At 34.5% G+C, this 19,136-nt stretch overlaps 3 protein-coding genes and 1 non-coding gene across 4 annotated transcripts; 2 read left to right on the top strand and 2 right to left on the bottom strand.

Annotated features, from left to right (window-relative positions):
* The first annotated feature begins 737 nt into the window (after window positions 1-737).
* LOC107430237 (reticulon-like protein B2) lies at window positions 738-3,336 on the top strand. The gene is made up of 5 exons (XM_016041054.4): window positions 738-1,244; window positions 1,983-2,163; window positions 2,244-2,385; window positions 2,694-2,763; window positions 2,846-3,336. The coding sequence occupies exons 1-5, from the start codon at window positions 1,028-1,030 to the stop codon at window positions 3,013-3,015; spliced, it is 780 nt and encodes a 259-aa protein (XP_015896540.2). The 5' UTR covers window positions 738-1,027; the 3' UTR covers window positions 3,016-3,336.
* A 778-nt stretch (window positions 3,337-4,114) lies between these two features.
* On the bottom strand, window positions 4,115-11,346 carry LOC107430238 (uncharacterized). Its single transcript, XM_016041055.4, has 16 exons — window positions 10,527-11,346; window positions 9,612-9,733; window positions 9,435-9,523; window positions 9,300-9,335; window positions 8,968-9,061; window positions 8,486-8,528; window positions 8,303-8,397; window positions 7,581-7,645; window positions 6,957-7,453; window positions 6,767-6,851; window positions 6,520-6,678; window positions 5,660-6,228; window positions 5,392-5,530; window positions 5,240-5,308; window positions 4,938-5,132; window positions 4,115-4,586 (listed from the first exon to the last, which is right to left on the bottom strand). The coding sequence occupies exons 1-16, from the start codon at window positions 10,742-10,744 to the stop codon at window positions 4,473-4,475; spliced, it is 2,589 nt and encodes an 862-aa protein (XP_015896541.2). The 5' UTR covers window positions 10,745-11,346; the 3' UTR covers window positions 4,115-4,472.
* Window positions 11,347-14,572: 3,226 nt separating this feature from the next.
* TRNAL-CAA (transfer RNA leucine (anticodon CAA)) lies at window positions 14,573-14,656 on the top strand. The gene has a single exon. It is a non-coding gene; the product is annotated as a tRNA-Leu (tRNA).
* Window positions 14,657-15,014: 358 nt separating this feature from the next.
* LOC107430233 (uncharacterized) lies at window positions 15,015-18,859 on the bottom strand. Its single transcript, XM_016041049.4, has 4 exons — window positions 18,312-18,859; window positions 17,658-17,810; window positions 17,053-17,124; window positions 15,015-16,275 (listed from the first exon to the last, which is right to left on the bottom strand). The coding sequence occupies exons 1-4, from the start codon at window positions 18,447-18,449 to the stop codon at window positions 15,607-15,609; spliced, it is 1,032 nt and encodes a 343-aa protein (XP_015896535.2). The 5' UTR covers window positions 18,450-18,859; the 3' UTR covers window positions 15,015-15,606.
* Between the last annotated feature and the right edge of the window lie 277 nt (window positions 18,860-19,136).

Consider the following 19,136-nt stretch of genomic DNA (forward strand, 5'->3'; position numbering starts at 1 on the left):
TCTGTTTTTTAATGTATCACCAACAGATTGAAATGATATGAATTTAAAATTTTGGACCAAAGAATTTGAAGTTTGAAATTACATTTGGCCACTTATGCATGTTTACTTGACCATTTGAACCTCAACGTGCCCCTTGACAATTTGAAATATTATTAGAAATTCTTTGAATCTTTTAAGTTAATTGAGGTCACAATCAAGCTGCTTTCTACGTGGTGGAATCATGAGCCAAACGTATCTAATATCTAATATCCGAAACTAAATTAATAAACATATCTAATATCCGAAACTAATAAATTAATAACTTAATAAATAAAATATTTAATCATGAACCAAGCGTCCACATCACGTGAGACCCACCTCACCATTCTGTTCGTGGATCGGTTAACGTGGACGGTCTAGATTCCTCTGTTCCACAGATTTCTATAGCAATTAAAAATAATTGCATGTTGTTTTATCACCACAAACATAGATTTTGACGGCATTTAAAAATTATATCCATTTTGTTTTTTTTGTTGGCTTAAGAGCCAAGGTTTTAAAAGTTTTTTTTTCTTTGGATCAGTGATTAACCACGTGTCAGCATACTATGGGCTCAGTTAAATCATACACGTATTCGGCGTTTACATAAATAAGAAGAGAGTGATCGCATTCATATCAGTTCCATGTTCGCTTTTGTACCCGACCCAGACATTTATTTGAATTTTCGGGTTAAACCAGCAAAACCTGCAGGTTCGGAACCGAACGACGTAGCTTCGGGTCGGAAATTTAAAGGGTCCAGATTATATCCATCATTTTCCCAGTCCCTACTATTTATAGGTGAGCCAAACGAATAGAAAGGGCTTCGTTTGGATTTTGAAAACAGAAGGGAAAAAAAAGCAAGTAGATCGCATTGGTTTCGAGAAGTTTCGAAACGAGAACAATCTGATTGGGCGTTTTTTTTTTTTTTGGTGGATTTGAAAGAAGCGCTTTGAGATCAGCCTGATTAGGGTTTTGTTTTTTGTTTTTTTAATTTTTTGTTATTTTGGTATCGATGGCTGAGCACCACGAGGAACCGGGGGCTGAATCGGTAGTGGAGAAGATAACGGAGAAGATCCACGACGTTGGCCACCACGACGATTCGTCGTCGTCGTCGTCGTCGGATTCAGACAACGAGAAGAGCAGCCACTCTCCGTCGTCGATTAAGTCCAAGATTTACAAGCTCTTTGGGAGGGAAAAACCAGTGCACAAAGTCCTTGGCGGTGGAAAACGTACGCGATCCCTTCATTTTCTTCATATTGATTTTTTCTATTATTAATCTGGTTTTTGTTTTTTCTTTTTGATAAATTTTTCAATCTTTTATTTTCGAGAAACGAGTTCAAGTCTGTATGGAACACTGTGGATATGTTTTTGATGCTTTTGGAAATTTTCTTGAATTTTTTTTTTTTTTGACTGAGTTGGCTTATTTTTGTTAGAAATTCACGGTCTCGAATCGTGAATAGAAATCTGATAATACATGCACTCTTGGTTTTTTTATTTTTTTAGTACATGGTCTAGATCAGTAGATCTGGTTAATCTCTGTTTCGGTGAACTAAAGAAAAAGGCGGGGTATAATATATACATATACATACATGTGTGTGTGGTGTTTGTTGGTTTTGATGTGGTTTTCTTATTGGTTCTGATTAAAGGCTACTTTTTTGCTTTTTGCTAGGCTAACTCTCACGCTTTATATATGCTTGAAAGTGAATAAGTTGATAGGCGAAACTCAATTATGACATTGCTTTTCCTTTTTTTTTTTTTTCTTTTTTTCTTTTTTTCTTTTTTTGTTTAGGGGTTTCTTCGTTCTTCTCTTAATTTTTGTATTTAAATTAAAGTATTGACCTTTTTCGGTTAGTTTGAGTAAGACTTGTAACGTTCGCTTGAGTTTGTTTATATATATATATATATATATATATATAGAGAGAGAGAGAGAGAGAGAGAGTGTGATAATTGATTTTTGTGTGTTCCAGCGGCCGATATTTTCTTGTGGAGGAACAAGAAGGTATCAGCAGGAGTGCTTGGATTTGCAACGGCCGTATGGGTTCTGTTCGAATTGGTCGAATACCACCTGCTTACTCTGCTTTGCCACTTGTTGATACTTGCTCTCGCCTTGTCGTTTTTATGGTCCAATGCTTGCACCTTCATCCATAAGTATGCTCTGCTAAGAATCTCTACTGTTCCTAAATTTTTATGTTTACATTGTTCATTTATGACCATTTGTTTCCATTTAGGTCTCCACCACGCATTCCAGAAGTCCGTATTCCAGAGGACCCAGTTCTACAGATCGCCAATGTACTTAGGATTGAGATCAATCGGGGTTTTGCTATCCTGCGTGATATTGCATCTGGGAGGGATTTAAAGAAGTTTCTATCTGTAAGTGCTTTTGATCATATAAATTATAATTCCATTCCTGCTGTTAAGTTCAGTGGTTTGTATTATAATTATTTATTTATTTATTTTTAACTATGTAAACCTTAAGAATGTTGGTTATCGATTGATTTTGTTCAAAAAATGTGTACCGACTACTTCTAATACTCGGTGAAAAGTTGAGGGTAGCCTTTGTGGTTTATTACACTGTTGTTAAAATGGTTTCTTAGCTTTTGATATGTTGCGTTCATTTATATCATGATGTTTTTAAATTGTTATATTTTGACTTAATTTTTTATGCTGTGATTAATTAGGTGATAGCTGGCTTGTGGGTTCTGTCTATAGTGGGGAATTGGTGCAACTTCTTGACCCTGTTCTACATAGGTAATTAACTCATCTTGTAAAGCTATTCATTTTGACTTTTATATAGAGTTCTTAACATGATGTTGCCTGATTCGAAATGCAGCATTTGTTTTGCTCCATACTGTTCCGGTATTTTATGAAAAATACGAGGACCGTGTGGATAAATTTGCTGAGAAGGCATTAATTGAGATCAAGAAGCAGTATGCAGTATTTGATGCTAAGGTGCTAAGTAAGATACCTAGGGGACCATTAAAGGACAAAAAGAAGGTTTAAAGTGGCTGACCTGCCATCAAGTTCTGTTTGCTGACATATATTTGGTAGCTGTGTTTTACCAGGATGTTGTGAAATTTTATCCATGATTTGCTAGAACCCTATTCTCTTCTTTTGTTCTTATGGGGTCTTTGGGTTCTCAATGTGAATTGATGAATATGTGGATTCTCGTTTTATACTTGTTGCTTCGTATATGGGTATTAATTTTGATGGATGTTTTGCTTGACTGCAAGTGACATGGTGATTATACTTCCATGTCAAATAGTTTCTTGTATATTGTGGTTTAAGTTCTGATTTCTGAAATTATTTATCATTTGTCGAAAATATGGTCATTTGCCGAATGGTTTTTCTTTTTCTCAATAATAATTGGTTATTATTATTTGCCGATATAAACATTATAATATAACAGAGTAGTAACAATAAAATTTTATTTTTTGGTAGTGGCTGAATGTGTATCTCTATTAATTGTCTTCATAGTTTAGCAATGTTAAGACCGACAATAAAGTATATAGGCCAGTTTACAGACCATGTGTCAATGTTAGTCTTCGATGTTCTAAGTAATCTGTCATGATGGATTTTTCACATTGCAATTTAGTATATGATGATCACTTTTAATTTCATCCAGCAACTTCTGACTTGCATGGTAATGAACCATTCATTGTCTTTCACCAAAAAAAATGAACCATTCGTTGTCCTTGAGTCTCCATCCAACTAACACAGATTCAAGTCTCTCATCATAAGTATGACCCATAATATGAAAAGATAAATATTCATTACTCCTTGACCAAAGGCCAAAGCACAGGCTACCGACCAGAGTTTAGGGGGACCCATAAGAAATGACCTAACCCTCTCCAAATTTGCTTCACAGACCTGTTTTTCTTTTTCTTTTTTCTTTTATTTTAAGAGAGAAAATAATGTTTCGAAACATTTGTTTATATTAAAAAAAAAAATTATACAATTTTTAAATAGACAAGGTATTAACCGGTTTAGAAATAAAAATATTTGAAGATATAATTAGTTAGATATTTGAAACTTGGTAGCAAGCTAAACGCTGTTTGCTTACCTGTCCATCTGTAGTTTAGCATTATGACAAAAATCCAGATAAGATTAACATTCACACCTATTCCGAAAACATAGCTTGTAATACTCAAAAACATTATAAATACATGCTTAACGTTTTCAGGAACTATAAAACAAAACATGGCCGTTTAAACGGAACTTGGCAAACTCCCTGGAAATTCTTTGTTTTACTCTCCACTTTTGTTTCTTTCATCTCTTAAATTTCTAAACACTAATAACAGGCTTGTTTCCGCCAGGAGCAACCCTACAACAAAGTCTTCTTCAGTATTTGATAGTTCAACTACTTATGTTTGTGATGGTATATTAGACTCCTTCGCTACTCTGATGGGAAAATAGTTTTTAACTACTTCGTGATGGTATTATAGGTTCCATCATCGGTCTTATAGGAAATAAGTCAGCTGCTGCTTCTTTCTTGAACCGCCTTCACCATATAAGTCGTTCCATTGTTTCAACTCACTCATTATAGATCCCTCGACTGCAAAGCTGGCTGCAACCTGTAACAACACCGAGAAATAATATAAAACATAAGAACAAGCAGTTCCTAAGAATTATGATACCAATCTCAACGGCAATGCCATATGATATTGGTGTAATATGTCGAAAATATTGAATCTTTGATCCTGCTGACTGTAAAGATTATGACTATTCTACTCCCAACTACAATGAAGTCCTCCAAAATGAAGGTTAAGGCAGAGATGGAAACATCCAATCCTTTAAATAGATTCTAAACTCTTTAATCAAACTTACTAATTGGCAATTAAAAGTGCGGGAAGGAATCATTCATATAGGGTTCTGACTACTGACACATAAAATCCTTGTAACTCATTGTCCAAGAGAGAGAGTACCTGATTCTTTGCCTGCCTGAAGTCCTCCATGTTTAAGGGCCTGAGTGTAATTACTCTTTCTGGTTTAGCATCTTTTGTGTCTGTGGCATTTTCTGAATTCTGTGCATCTGCAGCCCGTTCCTCCTTCGTATTAGGAGCATTTTCTGAACGTGATTTTGCCTCGCCTGCTTTTTCTGCAGCTTTCTGTTTCTTCTCCTACAAGAGAATAGCTCATCACTGTCAAGATATTTCATCATGGTGGTCTAAAATTTGTACTTCTTTATATTATACTAAAAGTGCAAGGAGGAGGAATAGAAACTTACTAAATCCTTCAGTCTCTCTTGCTGTATCAACTCCCTTACAGGCCGATAAGCAGCTGTTGTGCACAAGTTCTGTGTGATAGTAATACCATGTAAATTAGACATAATTCAGCATTAAATAACCAACCAACAAATATATAATTAGCTATACCGACCTTAATATCACTTCCACTATACCCTTCTGTCATAGTTGCTAGTTCCCTGAAGTCTAGACCTTCTTTCACTTTTTCTTTTGCCAATAAAGTTCTTAAAATCATTTCCCTGTTCTCGACAGATGGTAGTCCCACCATAATTCTAGTTTCCCCAGTAAGCATTGCCATAGGCAAATATAATGTTATCAACACATGATCCATTTTAAAGGGAGTTGAGTGATAATATTCTTAATGAGGAATCAAATGTAGTTCACTGAATATGGATTTATACCTTCGCTCAAAACGCCTGATAATTGCTTCATCAAGGTCAAATGGCCTGTTTGTTGCAGCAAGAACAAGAATTCTCTCTCCTGGTCTTGTCAAGAGCCCATCCCAATGAGTCATGAACTCATTCTTTATCTTTCGCATGGCTTCGTGCTCCCCAACTCTTGTTCTCTGGCCAAGCATGCTATCAACTTCATCTACAAAGATAATAGTTGGAGAAACTTTGGCTGCCAGTGTGAACAAAGCTCGAACGTTCTTCTCATCTTCACCAAACCATTTAGAGGTGATAGTAGACATTGAAACATTAATGAAGCTTGCTCCAGCTTCCCTAGCAATGGCCTTTGCCAGCATCGTCTTCCCAGTGCCAGGAGGCCCAAAAAGTAATATACCTCTGCACGGCTTCAAAAGACCTCCATTGAAGAGGTCTGGTCTTCGAAGAGGGAGCATCACTAATTCCTGAAGGGACTCTTTTATCTCTTCCATGGCACCAATGTCAGCAAATGTTACCCCAATCTCATTTGCCGGTATGACCTCTGGCCTTATGCGCTTCTCAAATTCATTGTCAGGTGGAACTTCCTGTTAATAAGTTATCCATAATGCCACTTCAGTATCAGTCCCAACAAAAGAAAAAGGGGGAAAAGAGCTCATGTAACCTCTTTAACCACATAACTTGCATATAATTTTTTTTAATTTTTTTTGATACAATAGCATTAGCACCTGCACTCCAGGCTTTCATATTTTTCTACTCATCTTTTCTTCAATATCAAAGATAGTAAGCAAGTTGGATACACGTTTTTGTTGTTAGCATGTGTTAAATAAATATCAGATAGAATTTCAATAATTCAAAAAGTAATAGGTAGTTATTACTGCTTTCGATGCTGGAACTGAATTGTCACCATCCGTCTTTGCCACTGAAGCTGGTGTCTCCATTCCACTTTTGCTCTCAGGTGCACTTTTGTTTTCAGGAGCAGAGCTATCACCTTTTGTTTCTGGCTTTACGCCACGAGTATCAGGCCTTCCTGATTCCTATAATTAATGAAAAAGCACAGATAAATCATATTGGTAATTTGCATCGATGTCTCAGGTAGATGGATAGAAGCACAGGTGTACGAACCATGGATGTTTCAGCTTGTGCTTCCAACTTTAATGTATCTTTGTCGGATTTTCTTTCTTGGAATATGCTTAATCCATGGGATAAACTGCACCCAGAGCCAACAAAATAGGGTACAGAGGACTGAGAACAACTCCCCAGAAAAAAAAAAAAAAAAAAAAGACACAAAAAACAAAAAGTGATCTAACCTTACCTCTTGGAAGAAATGACGAGTTTTCCATTTCTATATTCAGGATCCTTGTTATTCATCAAGTGATAAGAAATTGCTGATACCACAATCTCCTCAATATAATTACTGATAACCATTGTGTCTGCAACACATATGGAGTCCAGATCATCACATTCAAGATCATTTGATGAAAGTACTTCCATTATGTGGTTTTTGTTATCCTGAAGTTGGATTGTCTTCATATCTTCCTCCAGTTGACAATTCCAGCTCACAAGATGGGACTCGTTTTCAGGAGGCCGGATCTCGATGTTGTAAGGGAAAAGACCAGAAAGCTTCTCATCCACCTCTTTGTAGTCATTACCTTGATCCAGAATTCTTGAGCCAAGGATCAGCACAGACCCAGATAGTTTCTTCAACATTTTGTGAAATAGATTATATATCCTCTGTGACCTAGATAAGAACTTATCCACATCCCTAAGGTACAGCACAACGGGACTGGTTTTGGAAACGTAAACCAAAACCTGCAAGGAATACATTATATTGTTTCAGACATCACCTTCTTGATTGAGCAAAATCTAATTAGAAAAGTAAGAATATGACACATTTTTCACTGCTGAGATTCACAAGATTGTCCAAAATGGCAAATACCTTGTAAAGAGACTGTATAAGAAGCTTCTCATCAAAGGACCAGCTGGTTGTGCGCTTGAGAGGAGCTAAAAAAAAAAACAAAAATTTTCAAGAAAATAAACAACTAAATAATTCATGGATAAGTAAAGCTGACAAATACTTTAAGAGATGCAGCCCTTAGAAATTTGTGAGACTATATTTGTTTTTTGAGTTAATGCTATATGTAATCAAGAAGAAAAGATACGTTTAAGAGTATTCTTACTTTAACAGTTTTATCTATGGTTTCATCATCATGAAAGGAATGACTCAATTATAAATATTTGCCAAAATACCATCTCAAGCATTGAAATAAAATTATGCATTTAACCCCTTCACAGCCAAAATATTAGGACTTGAATTAAGGATGTTCTACAACTCTAGAAGTTTTGATTTGTTTGACTTATAACATGGGAAAATGTCTCGTAAGGTATATGCCATATAACAAGGACTTAAAACTGCCAGCTTCCTAAAACTCTAAACCAAAAAAATTCATTACGGGGCAAGAAAAAATGATTTAATTTTATAATCTAATTGACAAATCATTAGTGTGATTTCAATGTTCTTAGAACTTCATATTTTCACTACATCTACACATGGTACGATAGAATTGCTACGGTTATGGAAAATTGTGAAACCAAGAAGTTTTTATTTATTTAATTTCTTCTTAAAAAACATCCTTAAGGAGGCAAGAAATTTGTGGAGACCTGGATTTGCAGGGCCCTGAGAAGCAAGGTTACTGATATTGGCCGAGGCAGAAGCATTTCTACGAAGCTTTGGAGGATTACTAGATTCCATTGCCCTGCAATTGCAGAAACAAGATACAGTGAGGAAATGAATAGGGAACTTAATCCCGTGTGACATATCAAGAAAAATTTGACTCCAAATACCTTGATACAAGATCCACACCACTGCTTTGCCTTCGTAAGGATCCTGCAATAAGATTTTCTCTGTCAGAGCTATCAGAGGTAGAAACAACAAATTACCAAATGCATGCATGCAATGAAGTCCCCTACAGGAAGAATACAAATTTTACAAATTAGATTCATAACCCCTGTAGCCGAGAAAACCAGTTTTTTGTAATTCTAGATGGCACAAAACCAAACAAAGGAACTTTTCATCCAACAGATATTGCAAATCATCTAGGATAACAACTCTGCATACACATATATCATCGCAACTAAAACATTACAATGTAACAAATCATCTAGGATAACAACTCTGCATACACATATATCATTGCAACTAAAACACTACAATGTAACCATCCAAAAATGCTTAAAAACTAAAAGAAAATTAGGCATATTTTTTTGTAACAATTAGAAACCACACCACTGTGTTTACCAGAATAGAAGTAGATATGTTAATATACCTTTGGGTTCATCCCTTGGTGGAAGGATGGAAAATGACCCAAGTAAGCCAGACAGTCGCTCCAGCGTCATCTCCGAAGCTGACCTTCTAAAAGACTGCAAAACAAATATCAACATTTAGAATATTTGAAAATGTATAGAAGTTAAACAGGCAACTCAGTCATTCAAATGGTGTAAGACGAAAATGTTAAGAACATCACATCTTCCATTGAAGTTAATCTTTACAAGAAATACAGTAAAAATGAAAAAAGGGGAAAGGTTTTTCAATTTCATTAAAGTTATTGGTGGATATCTAGAGACAGAATTCTGATGGCAGCGTCTCGAGAAAACTTACTGATTCTTTGTTGCCACTACCATATTTGCTCTGGATCTGTAAAACTCAAAACATTATAGATATTACCGCATATTGGAAATTAATAACCAAAAATAATATATATATATATATAAAATAAAAAAAAGGCATACAGACCTTCAGGGAGAAGTCTGTTACATCCAAAAGCAACAACTTGGCTTCAAAGTAGTGTGCTAAAGCCTTTGCAAGCATTTGTTGGTAAAGCTCTTCAAGAAATGAGGATAATTAGAAATTATAATTACAGTTTTGAATTAACAATTAAACCCTGATCAGTAAACAGTGCAAAAAACAAACCCGCAGGCCCTGATAGCAAAATGGCTCGACTAGCCGGAGAAAGGTTTCTTGTGTATTTAGAAACCTCGGCATGTTTCAGATGCACATAGGCAGCACTTGTCAGTAAAACTCGTGTTTGTTCACTGCAAATCACAATCCAAATATGTTGTTTATGTTAGAAGTCTAATAATTGGTAATTAAATTATTAAAGTAAGCATAAGTCAAAACATCAATCAAGCTCTGCTCAAACAAGTTATAAATATAGTCAAAACATCAATCAAGCTCTGCTCAAACAAGTTACAAATATTCTTCAAATAAATCATTTTATGATAATTAATATAGTTTTGGAACGCCTAAGCTATTCCATAATTAGTCATAATTATGATTGGAATGTTGGAATTAAAACTGTCGGCCCTAAAAATCATCAATTTTAATAAATTCAAAGAACGTGCTGATCTTACTAAAATTAGGAAGGGAGACAAAATAATCGTAAATAGAATATAATTTAATGGTAAAAAAAAAACGAAGCTGCACGTGACGGTGCAAAAATACAATTAGATTGTGGATTAAGGTTAAAAAAAAGTAGTACCAACAAAATCAAAATAAAATCAATTTTAATAATACATAATGCTCCTTATCCATAATCACTGGGATTAAATAAAAAAAGAAGAAGGAAAAGTCATTTTGTGTAATTAAATAATTTAGAACATAAATTGCGCAAGAAATTAAAAAAAAAAAAAAAAAGAAGGAAGGATTTTTTGTATTCTCTGAGTCACGGAAACACAGGCTTCGGTTCTTGAGGCAACGGAAATCGAGAATAATTTCATAAAACAATCAGGAATAACTTTCTGTTTTCGTAAAACAAGAAAAGCGTTGCTAATCGTAGAAACGAAAATTGAACCAAAAAAAAAAAAAGAATGGAAAATTAAGTGAGACCTGAGGTAGTAGGGGAATTGGTCGAAAGTGACGTTGCTTTCTCGGCCATCAACGACCTGTCGTAGCATCTCCTGCTCCATCTTCTCGGCAGTTACGGCTTTGGATGAGGTGGATTGTCCCGTCCATTTTCCCACTGTCTGATTCGAAGCCAATCCAAGCCCCACTCCAACTCCTACACCTACACCTAAAGCCGATAACAGAAATCCTTTCTGTTCCATTTTTTTTTTTAATTTTCTTTTTTTAAACCTAAATTTAAACTTTCAACGCAGACAAAGATAAAAAACCAGCCAAACAACACCTTAATTTTCTACACTTTCACATATCCATTTTTTTTTCCTCTCAGAAATTCAATGAAACAGAGCACAGACAGCGGAAGAAGATGAAATGATCTCTATCTATAACGATAAATAAACAGATTATCCACTAAACTATTACCAAAAAAAAAAAAAAAGAACAAAAAAATCAAAATCTCCGCACTAAATCAAACCGGTAGTAGTGCAATTTTATTTTTTTTTTCTAAAAAGAGATAAATAATAGAAAGTGATTTAAGAAATAGAATTGGAAAGCCTGATTTCATACACAAAACCGAGAAAAATTCCCGAACCGCGCGGGAGGGTTTTCTCAGCCTCTGCTTGTGAAATTGTTTTACAATTGAGATAGAAGAGTACGGAAGAAACGGATCTTATTCTGAGGGGACACAGATTGAAAAAATTGCGAAAATGGTGGTGTTTTTGGTATTTTAATGGCGGCGTAGCAGAATTGGCAAAATGGTAATGGTGACTGAGCGTGAGAGTCAGTTCCCGCTATTTCAGGACTATCCCTCGGTTTTTGAGTTTTTAAAGGCAAAAATCCCCCAAAAGGAATTTCTGATAGTTGGTGTACGTGTCAACCTTTTGGCGGTTTATGTTTCGGTTTGACAGTTTGACGTGTCTTTGACGCTGTGCGCTTCCTTTTTTTTATTAAATAAATATTTTTTTCTCATTTAAATTTGAATAAGGTAGAATTATGATATGGATAGTCTGTAACGAATAATGTTGAAGTTTTTTTTTTTTTTTTAAAAAAATATCGATTTTATTGTAATGTATACAGAACAAAATCGAAGGTTTTTTTAAAAAATTTCAATACGGATAAACAGACCGCATTTTAAAACTATCTTATATATATTATATATATATATATATATGAAAGCAAATGGACAATGAATTTAAATAATTTGAGAGTTTAATACAAAATGAAGTGGGGACCGCATGTCGTGCGCCTGCGGCGAAATACGGATCGGATAAGCTTTAAATTCACCACCTTTTGCAGCTGCACCTGCTCTGTATTCTATTTATCTGGACCGTTAAAGAGGAGGATAATCACTGTTGTCCCGACGTTGGACGGCTCTGATCTGATGCAACCAACGCACTTTGTGCATGTGGGCATCATCTACATTACCATAATATGTTTTTATGGATGTGGGGACATGTTCGCACAAAACTGGGCATGATATGCACCTGTGCCGGCATGCATGTATGTAGATTTTGTATTTATCCATGTAAGCAATTAAAAATGACATTTTGTTTGTAGGAATTTTCTTAAAGAATATACATATATATATATATATATATAGGTATGTATGTATATAACCTATGTTCTTAATCAAATATGCAATAAGATGTTGGACCGTTGGTTCTATGTACTAGGATATTGATTAAATATTATTTACAAATTTTATCTTGTCTATTAAAATATATATATATTTATTAAATGAATAGATTTGATGGTCTATATATATATATATATAATATAGGTATAACTATTCATAATTTCTCAATGCTTATGTATTTTTTAATGTACCCAATCAAAATATAAAATGGTTTCTAAAATAATATTTGTTAAATATTTTAGTATATTGAATACTCTTCCTTATAACAATTATGTATATCATAATTCACACAATATTTGAGTTTACATAGTAAGTAATTATCTTAATTATTGTATCAATGATATGACAAAGCTACTATACGTAAGAATTTCTTCCAATATTAACAGAATAAACACTAAAATCTAGATATTTTATGCCTACAAAAACACTATATTATAAATTATCAAATGAAATAAACATAATTGATAAACTATTTACATTTATATATGAAAAGTTATAAATCGAAAAAAATTATTATAAATGATAAAAAAAAATACAATAAAACGAGTTAGTTTCTATAGCTATTAAAATCAAATTGGATAATAACGATCTTTAACAGGTATCACGTCCACAAATTTATAACTTAAAAAGAAAAACTTTGTGCTCCTAACATACCAAAAATTCATTTTAAAGTTATATAAAATATAATATATATATAATGATCATATGATCATAAATAACATAAATGATGGATGGTAAGGTATGAAGAGGAGTGATGGTAATGGGTGGGGCCAGCGTATTATAAAGAAAAAAGGGGGTGGAAATTAGCCATGGAATATGTGGAAGCCAAATATGGGCGGCAGAGTTGTGGGTATTGGTGCAGTGCAGAACCTGCACAGCTGCAAGCGCACGTGACGCATGGACAGTGCAATAGGGTGGGGAAAGGGGAGGGGTACGCCGCACATAATTACTAGTACCCTTTTGTCCACTCCACGAGTAGTGCAACTAAACTAGTTGGTTTTAGTGAAAAGCATATGTATATTGCAGCTGAAACTCTTACCTACCAATGCCACTTGTGCTTTCCAATTGCTCATCCTCGGTTTTCTTAATTTGGAACTATATGTAAACAACATGTACAATTTCCTTTTCCATTATCTTTTTCAATAATATTAGAAGAGACACTACATATATATATATATATATATATATTTCCTATGTATCCAATATTACACCATTACCACTATATGCATGTTTGATTATGCTTGTAGATATTGAGATATTTTACCATTCCTTTTGCCTGCCTGCCTGCCTGCACTAATAGCTTGTGAAATACTTGTAGACAGAGAATTATTAATGGCAAATATATAATTCAGTTTCCCAAATCAGCCCTTGGGAGGCTTTCCTTATCCTGGATAAATATGTCTAGTTTTATTAGGAACATCAAATATAGGCCAAACACAACTAAGTGTACTCTGATCTTTCCTAATCACGCATCAGTATATTACTGATAGGTGGTGGACTACACGCAAGGCCATTAAATCTATCTGATTAGTACAATATTACTCATAAAAACAATGACATATATATCTTGAAATTCTTTCTCATCAATGAAAGGAAAAATATGGTTCAAAAGATACCTGCGGATCAGTAAAATAAATCTTTTTCATATACGTTTGTCTGAACAAACTTTCTTATGAGAGAAAGTTAATATATATATATATATATGTCATGTTCAAGGACTTTTATAAATGAGTTTTACGATGCATAGATATTTATACATATGTTTTTGAGTTTAGGATTGTGGAGAGCATAATGGGGTTGCGAGAAGATGAGGACACAGTAACCAGGTTCTTGGATAAATGAGTGTCATTTTCTATTCACCACCAACAAAAAAAAAAAAAAAAAAAAAAAAAGGGAAAATCTTCACTTGTCTACATCATCGGATAAAAAAACAAAAAGGCGCATTTATGCACTTAAAAAGAATAAAAAATAAAAGCTTATAAGGTCTGAGTTCTTTTCCCAACATAACCTAATTAGTTAATAATTTCTGAACAGATCTTTTGTGATTGTCACTGTACGAGAATAGGTATTCCAATTGTGTGTGTATATATATACATATATATATGCACCATTTATTTTTGTCGTATATATATATATATATTTTGTTTTTCGTAATTATATGAGGGTATTTCCTACTAATACGTGTGTATCAAATTCCAAATTTATTTAGCTTTAAAACAAGTTCGCTTTCCTCACCATCAAATTATTATTTTAATTTTTTATTTTAGTAGTATCTCTCTCTGTTATTGTTGGAACTTTGAGCATACCAAGCCCAGCGAGACGGGAATGGTGAAAATGGCCAGGCGATACCTAAGATTAATATAAATATATAAAACAATTGCATGCGAACCTTCCAAAAGTCAGGATGGCCGAGTGGTCTAAGGCGCCAGACTCAAGTTCTGGTCCTCGTGAGAGGGCGTGGGTTCAAATCCCACTTCTGACATTTTTGTATGGTTGTCTTTGTTTTCTGTTAAAAGTTTTCCATTTCTAGACTTGTAATTTCGCTTTTCTAGTTAAGTTTGGCATTGTTTGGGCTCTTATGTTTTGCCGTTGTTAAGTTCCCTTTTATTTCTAAACTTTCAACCAGTAATTAAAAAGCTGGTTTTGGGAAATATGCAGTCAGATGGCTTCTTGTTCCTAAGTTCAACTTCATGGGTAAAATCAGCAAAATCAACTACAGTATAGGTTCCAAAAGAAGCACCCAAGGGAAGGGTTGGTGTTTTTTCTAACAGGGGCTTTGGAACTCAACCATTACAGAAAAAACAACGAAAACAGGAGAAGAGACAATGTAGTAAGAAACGTTTACAAATTGAAAATCATGTATACCATTGTCTACTCTTGAAAAGGTACAAAAATATTGTATACTAGATACAAAATCTCGTACTCTTACAATCATCTCCCCATGCTCTTGTGGATTAATCCGTCTTTTTCTAATATGGGATTTCAAACTTTGCCCCTCCATAAAACAATGGAGGTGAAGAGGTGGTAAGAACAAATTACAAAGGGGGCACATCTAACGAGAAGAATTTTGTTCTGCTGGCTTGGCAATAATGACTTCTATACATTTTCTTTTAGCATTAATTTTCATTTCCCTTGGTCACATCCTCTATGTCATCAAGCAGATGTACAAAGTGCCAAATGATTTTCTTGAAAGATAGATAGGATCTTCTTGTAGTTCATTCTTTGTCCATTGATATTTTTCTTATGTTAGTGGAGCTACATCACATTCGGCAGGCAATGGAGGATCAAATTAAAGACGATGTGCAAGCAGTGAGCCTCTGGGAAGTGAGAAGATTCACAACCCTTTGAAGGAGTGCAACCCACAACTTTGGAATGACTTGTTTGGACAATGGCATAGCTAATGGCTGAGCTATATGTAAGTACAAACCTTAGTTATTTCATTAGATCTAGAAAGACAAAGCCGTTCCAAAGGCTGTGCAATAGCATGGATGGTAACAGATTCCTTGACCGAGCAAATACAGCACCCATCACAATGCCAAGAAAAATAAGGGGTAGCATCCTCTGTACATTGAAATGTGCTAAAGCAAATACAATAGAACTCACCAATATTGCACACCATACGGGCATGTATTTGGTCAAAGAAGGGAGAAGGAACCCCCTGAAGACTACCTCTTCCCAAACAGGAGCACAAATCGACACCACTGCTGCATACAGAGCCATTGCCACTGGATCACGTGCCAATATTGACTGCTCAACACTTGATATGGTGACAGGAGTGGAAGGCAAAAGAGGCAATAAGTTAAGGTTGAACTGTGAGAGACGGTTGACTAGGGGAAACATTAGGCACCCTAGAATAACATCAAATTGCCAGTTCCCTTTCAAACTAAATCTGAACCAGTCTGAGGGAAGAGGACGAAACCGAGACAAGCAGCGGTGTAGGATCATAATTCCAGCAACACCTTCAGTGACATCAGTCACCAGGCTCAATAACGCTTGTCCTCTAAATGTTAGAGATTCCCAGCTGAAACCTGCTATATGAGCAGCAAATGGAACCATCCAAGATCCTATAAACCAGAATGCAGCAACCCAGAGAAGCATAACCTGCACCATCAGTCATTAGTATATTGCCAAACCTTCATTGTCATCATAAAATATCCAACTAGTATAATTTTCTAGTAAGACTGACGGAAAAATAATTTGGGACAACGATTAAATATGAGTTTTACAATAAAAATATAAGAAAATATAAGAGCTTGACATGTAAGTTCAGATTGGTACAATTTTAGGATCTATTCTATTCTCAAGGTATATGTATTTAAACAAGGATTCAGGTTATAAGTGGTATTTGACATCCAAGTGAATGCTTTCTCTTTTCAATCTTTCTTTAACGTACAATTTGGAATTGACAATCTCTTTTGGCTTCGCAATCCCAGAATCATTGCCTTGCTTTACAATTCATTCAAAACCATAACCAGGTAAATTGTGTATGGTTGATACATGACACATATAAAGCAAAAGGAGAATAGATGTGAAATTGCCAACTGCCTTGCACACACAGGTCATTGCAAGATTTGAAACCATATATCAAGAGTCATTAGAAAAGAAAAGTTCACAAATACTACAAACCCTGCTTTTTATAAAGCATCTTCCTATATTGAACTTTGACATCCAGTCAAGTACTTAATATATATATATAGTCCCATTCTCCTGGGCAACACACGTCCGGCAGCAAGTTGCAGGACATGGTGTTGCCCACGATATCCTAGGCTCCATCGTCTAATAGAATATTTCATATATATATATAGATATATAGATATATAACCTTAGTAACTCTACTGAACTGAAGTTGAATGCACCATTTATGTGGAACATACAAACCTGCATTATGGTCTCAGCAGTCCATGGTACAGTCCACCTACTACCAATGGCCCTAGACACTGCATCAGCAACCTGAAATTCGAAACAGCCAGTAGTTGAACAACTTGCAACATAATGAAAATCCTTTTATACATTTAAATTAAACTTCAAGAAGTAAAGATATGAAAAAGGAAAAATAATGTCGGAGCTTGCAATCCATAACATCTTGGACTCTAGATTTACAAGGTAAGATCTAATTCTCCTTTCTCTTTTAAATAAGTTTGTTGGTAACCTTATCATTTACCTAGCAAAGAAAACCACAAAAAAAATTCTCATTATAACCCACCTTCATAGTTCAACATCCTGAACTAAAACTACATATCACAAGACAACCCATAAGCTGAATCAAAATTCAGATAATGAAAGAACTATAAAATTAATAACATTATGAATTTTAAAAACCACCTTCCTCAGATGAAAAGTGTCTAAATTATTCAATAAAATTTCATACAGGATGATATTTATCAGTCAAAATAATTCAAGCCGACAGTACTGGTCACTGTAGACGTCCTTCACACTGATAACTTTAAACTCATCATATAAACCCCAGCTATTGAAAGTATTACCTCTCGAAGAATCGATTTCAAATCTTTTTTAACCGTGTTTGAACTTTTGCATTCGGATTCCACTTCGTCGGGCACAAAATGTTCAACGTATTCAGATTTTTGGGTTCTTGAAGAAAAATCCTCATTCCTAAAGCATGAAATTTTATTCCATTCCTGCAAAGTAAACCCAAGAAACATACATACATGAATAACAGAACAGTACAATATCAGAAACATAACCGAAAGTCCTAAGAGAACTACAATTCCATATACAGAATGTTTTGTTCTTTTTGTTTCTATCTATCTAATGGAACTTGAATCACTAATTATACTTTATATGTTTTAGTAGGTGAGCAAATACAGGAAATTTACAAATAAAAACGACAACCCAAGTCCTATGATTTCTATATCAAACACTGCTAATATAATAACACTCCTTTTGAAAAGCTCCAAACAGAAGTGTCAACAAACAAAGTCCTCAAAATTTCTCCTTTATGTTTCTTTTTTTTTTTTTTTTTTTTTTCCTCCCTGTATTCTCTCAGCAACCAAACAGAAATTGGACTTTAATTGATCGAAAAAAGAGAAAGCACTAACTAAATAGAAACACAAAACAAAAGCTAAAATTTTTTCTTCAATTAAAAAAAAAAAAAATTAGCTTGGTATTATTAGCGTAACCTTGTTTGAAGTCCTGGAATGGGATTCGAAGATCCGAAAACTCCGGGTAACTGGGTATAGAGGTCCATGTCGGCTAGAAACCCTAGTTTTATGAAAACGAGGAGGAAGGAGGGAGTGAGAGCAAGTGGAGCTCAACATGCTGCTGCTGCGGCTGGGGACGAATTCGGGTGGGCCAGAGTCCGATTGTGGAAAGCTCCGAATATTATTAGCATCTGATTAAACAAAAAAAAAAAAAAAGAAAAAATTTACATTGAAGTGAGAGTGTGTGTTTTGGTGGTTAAGTCTGAGAGCTTTTGCAAGAGTTTGGAAAAGGAACTACACCAAGGAATTTTCCTGGGAAAATATCTGGATTTTCCGGTTGGGGAAAATGTTTTTGATGTGGATTATATTTTCTGGCTGAGAAATATTTGGGAGGGTGTTTGGACACCTGGATACGGTTTTCAGTCATTGGTCTTTTTTTCTTTTATTTTTTTGGGACTATAAATTAATTTTTTTATTCATTGTTAATTACTATTTCGTTTTCCATAAGGAAAATGCTGTTCCTAAATAAGTTTCCTAATCTGACCAGAATTTTTGCAGATTAATCGGATAGATGAAGAATAAATAATCACATTTTTGCATTATATTCTTATTATATATTTGCCGGAAAACAGGTTTGTCTCATTACTTTTAGGGGAGAGAAAAAGAATCTTCATTGTAGGAGGCATATTATTACCTTCTTACTCTTCACCTTCTCGGATTTTATTTATTTATTTATTTTTTCTTACTTGCTCTGGTAATATAGATTCCTTATTAAATTTGTAGTTCAAAATTGATAACATATTT

Source organism: Ziziphus jujuba, chromosome 6 (genome assembly GCF_031755915.1).
Source record: "Ziziphus jujuba cultivar Dongzao chromosome 6, ASM3175591v1".
NCBI lineage: Eukaryota > Viridiplantae > Streptophyta > Magnoliopsida > Rosales > Rhamnaceae > Ziziphus > Ziziphus jujuba.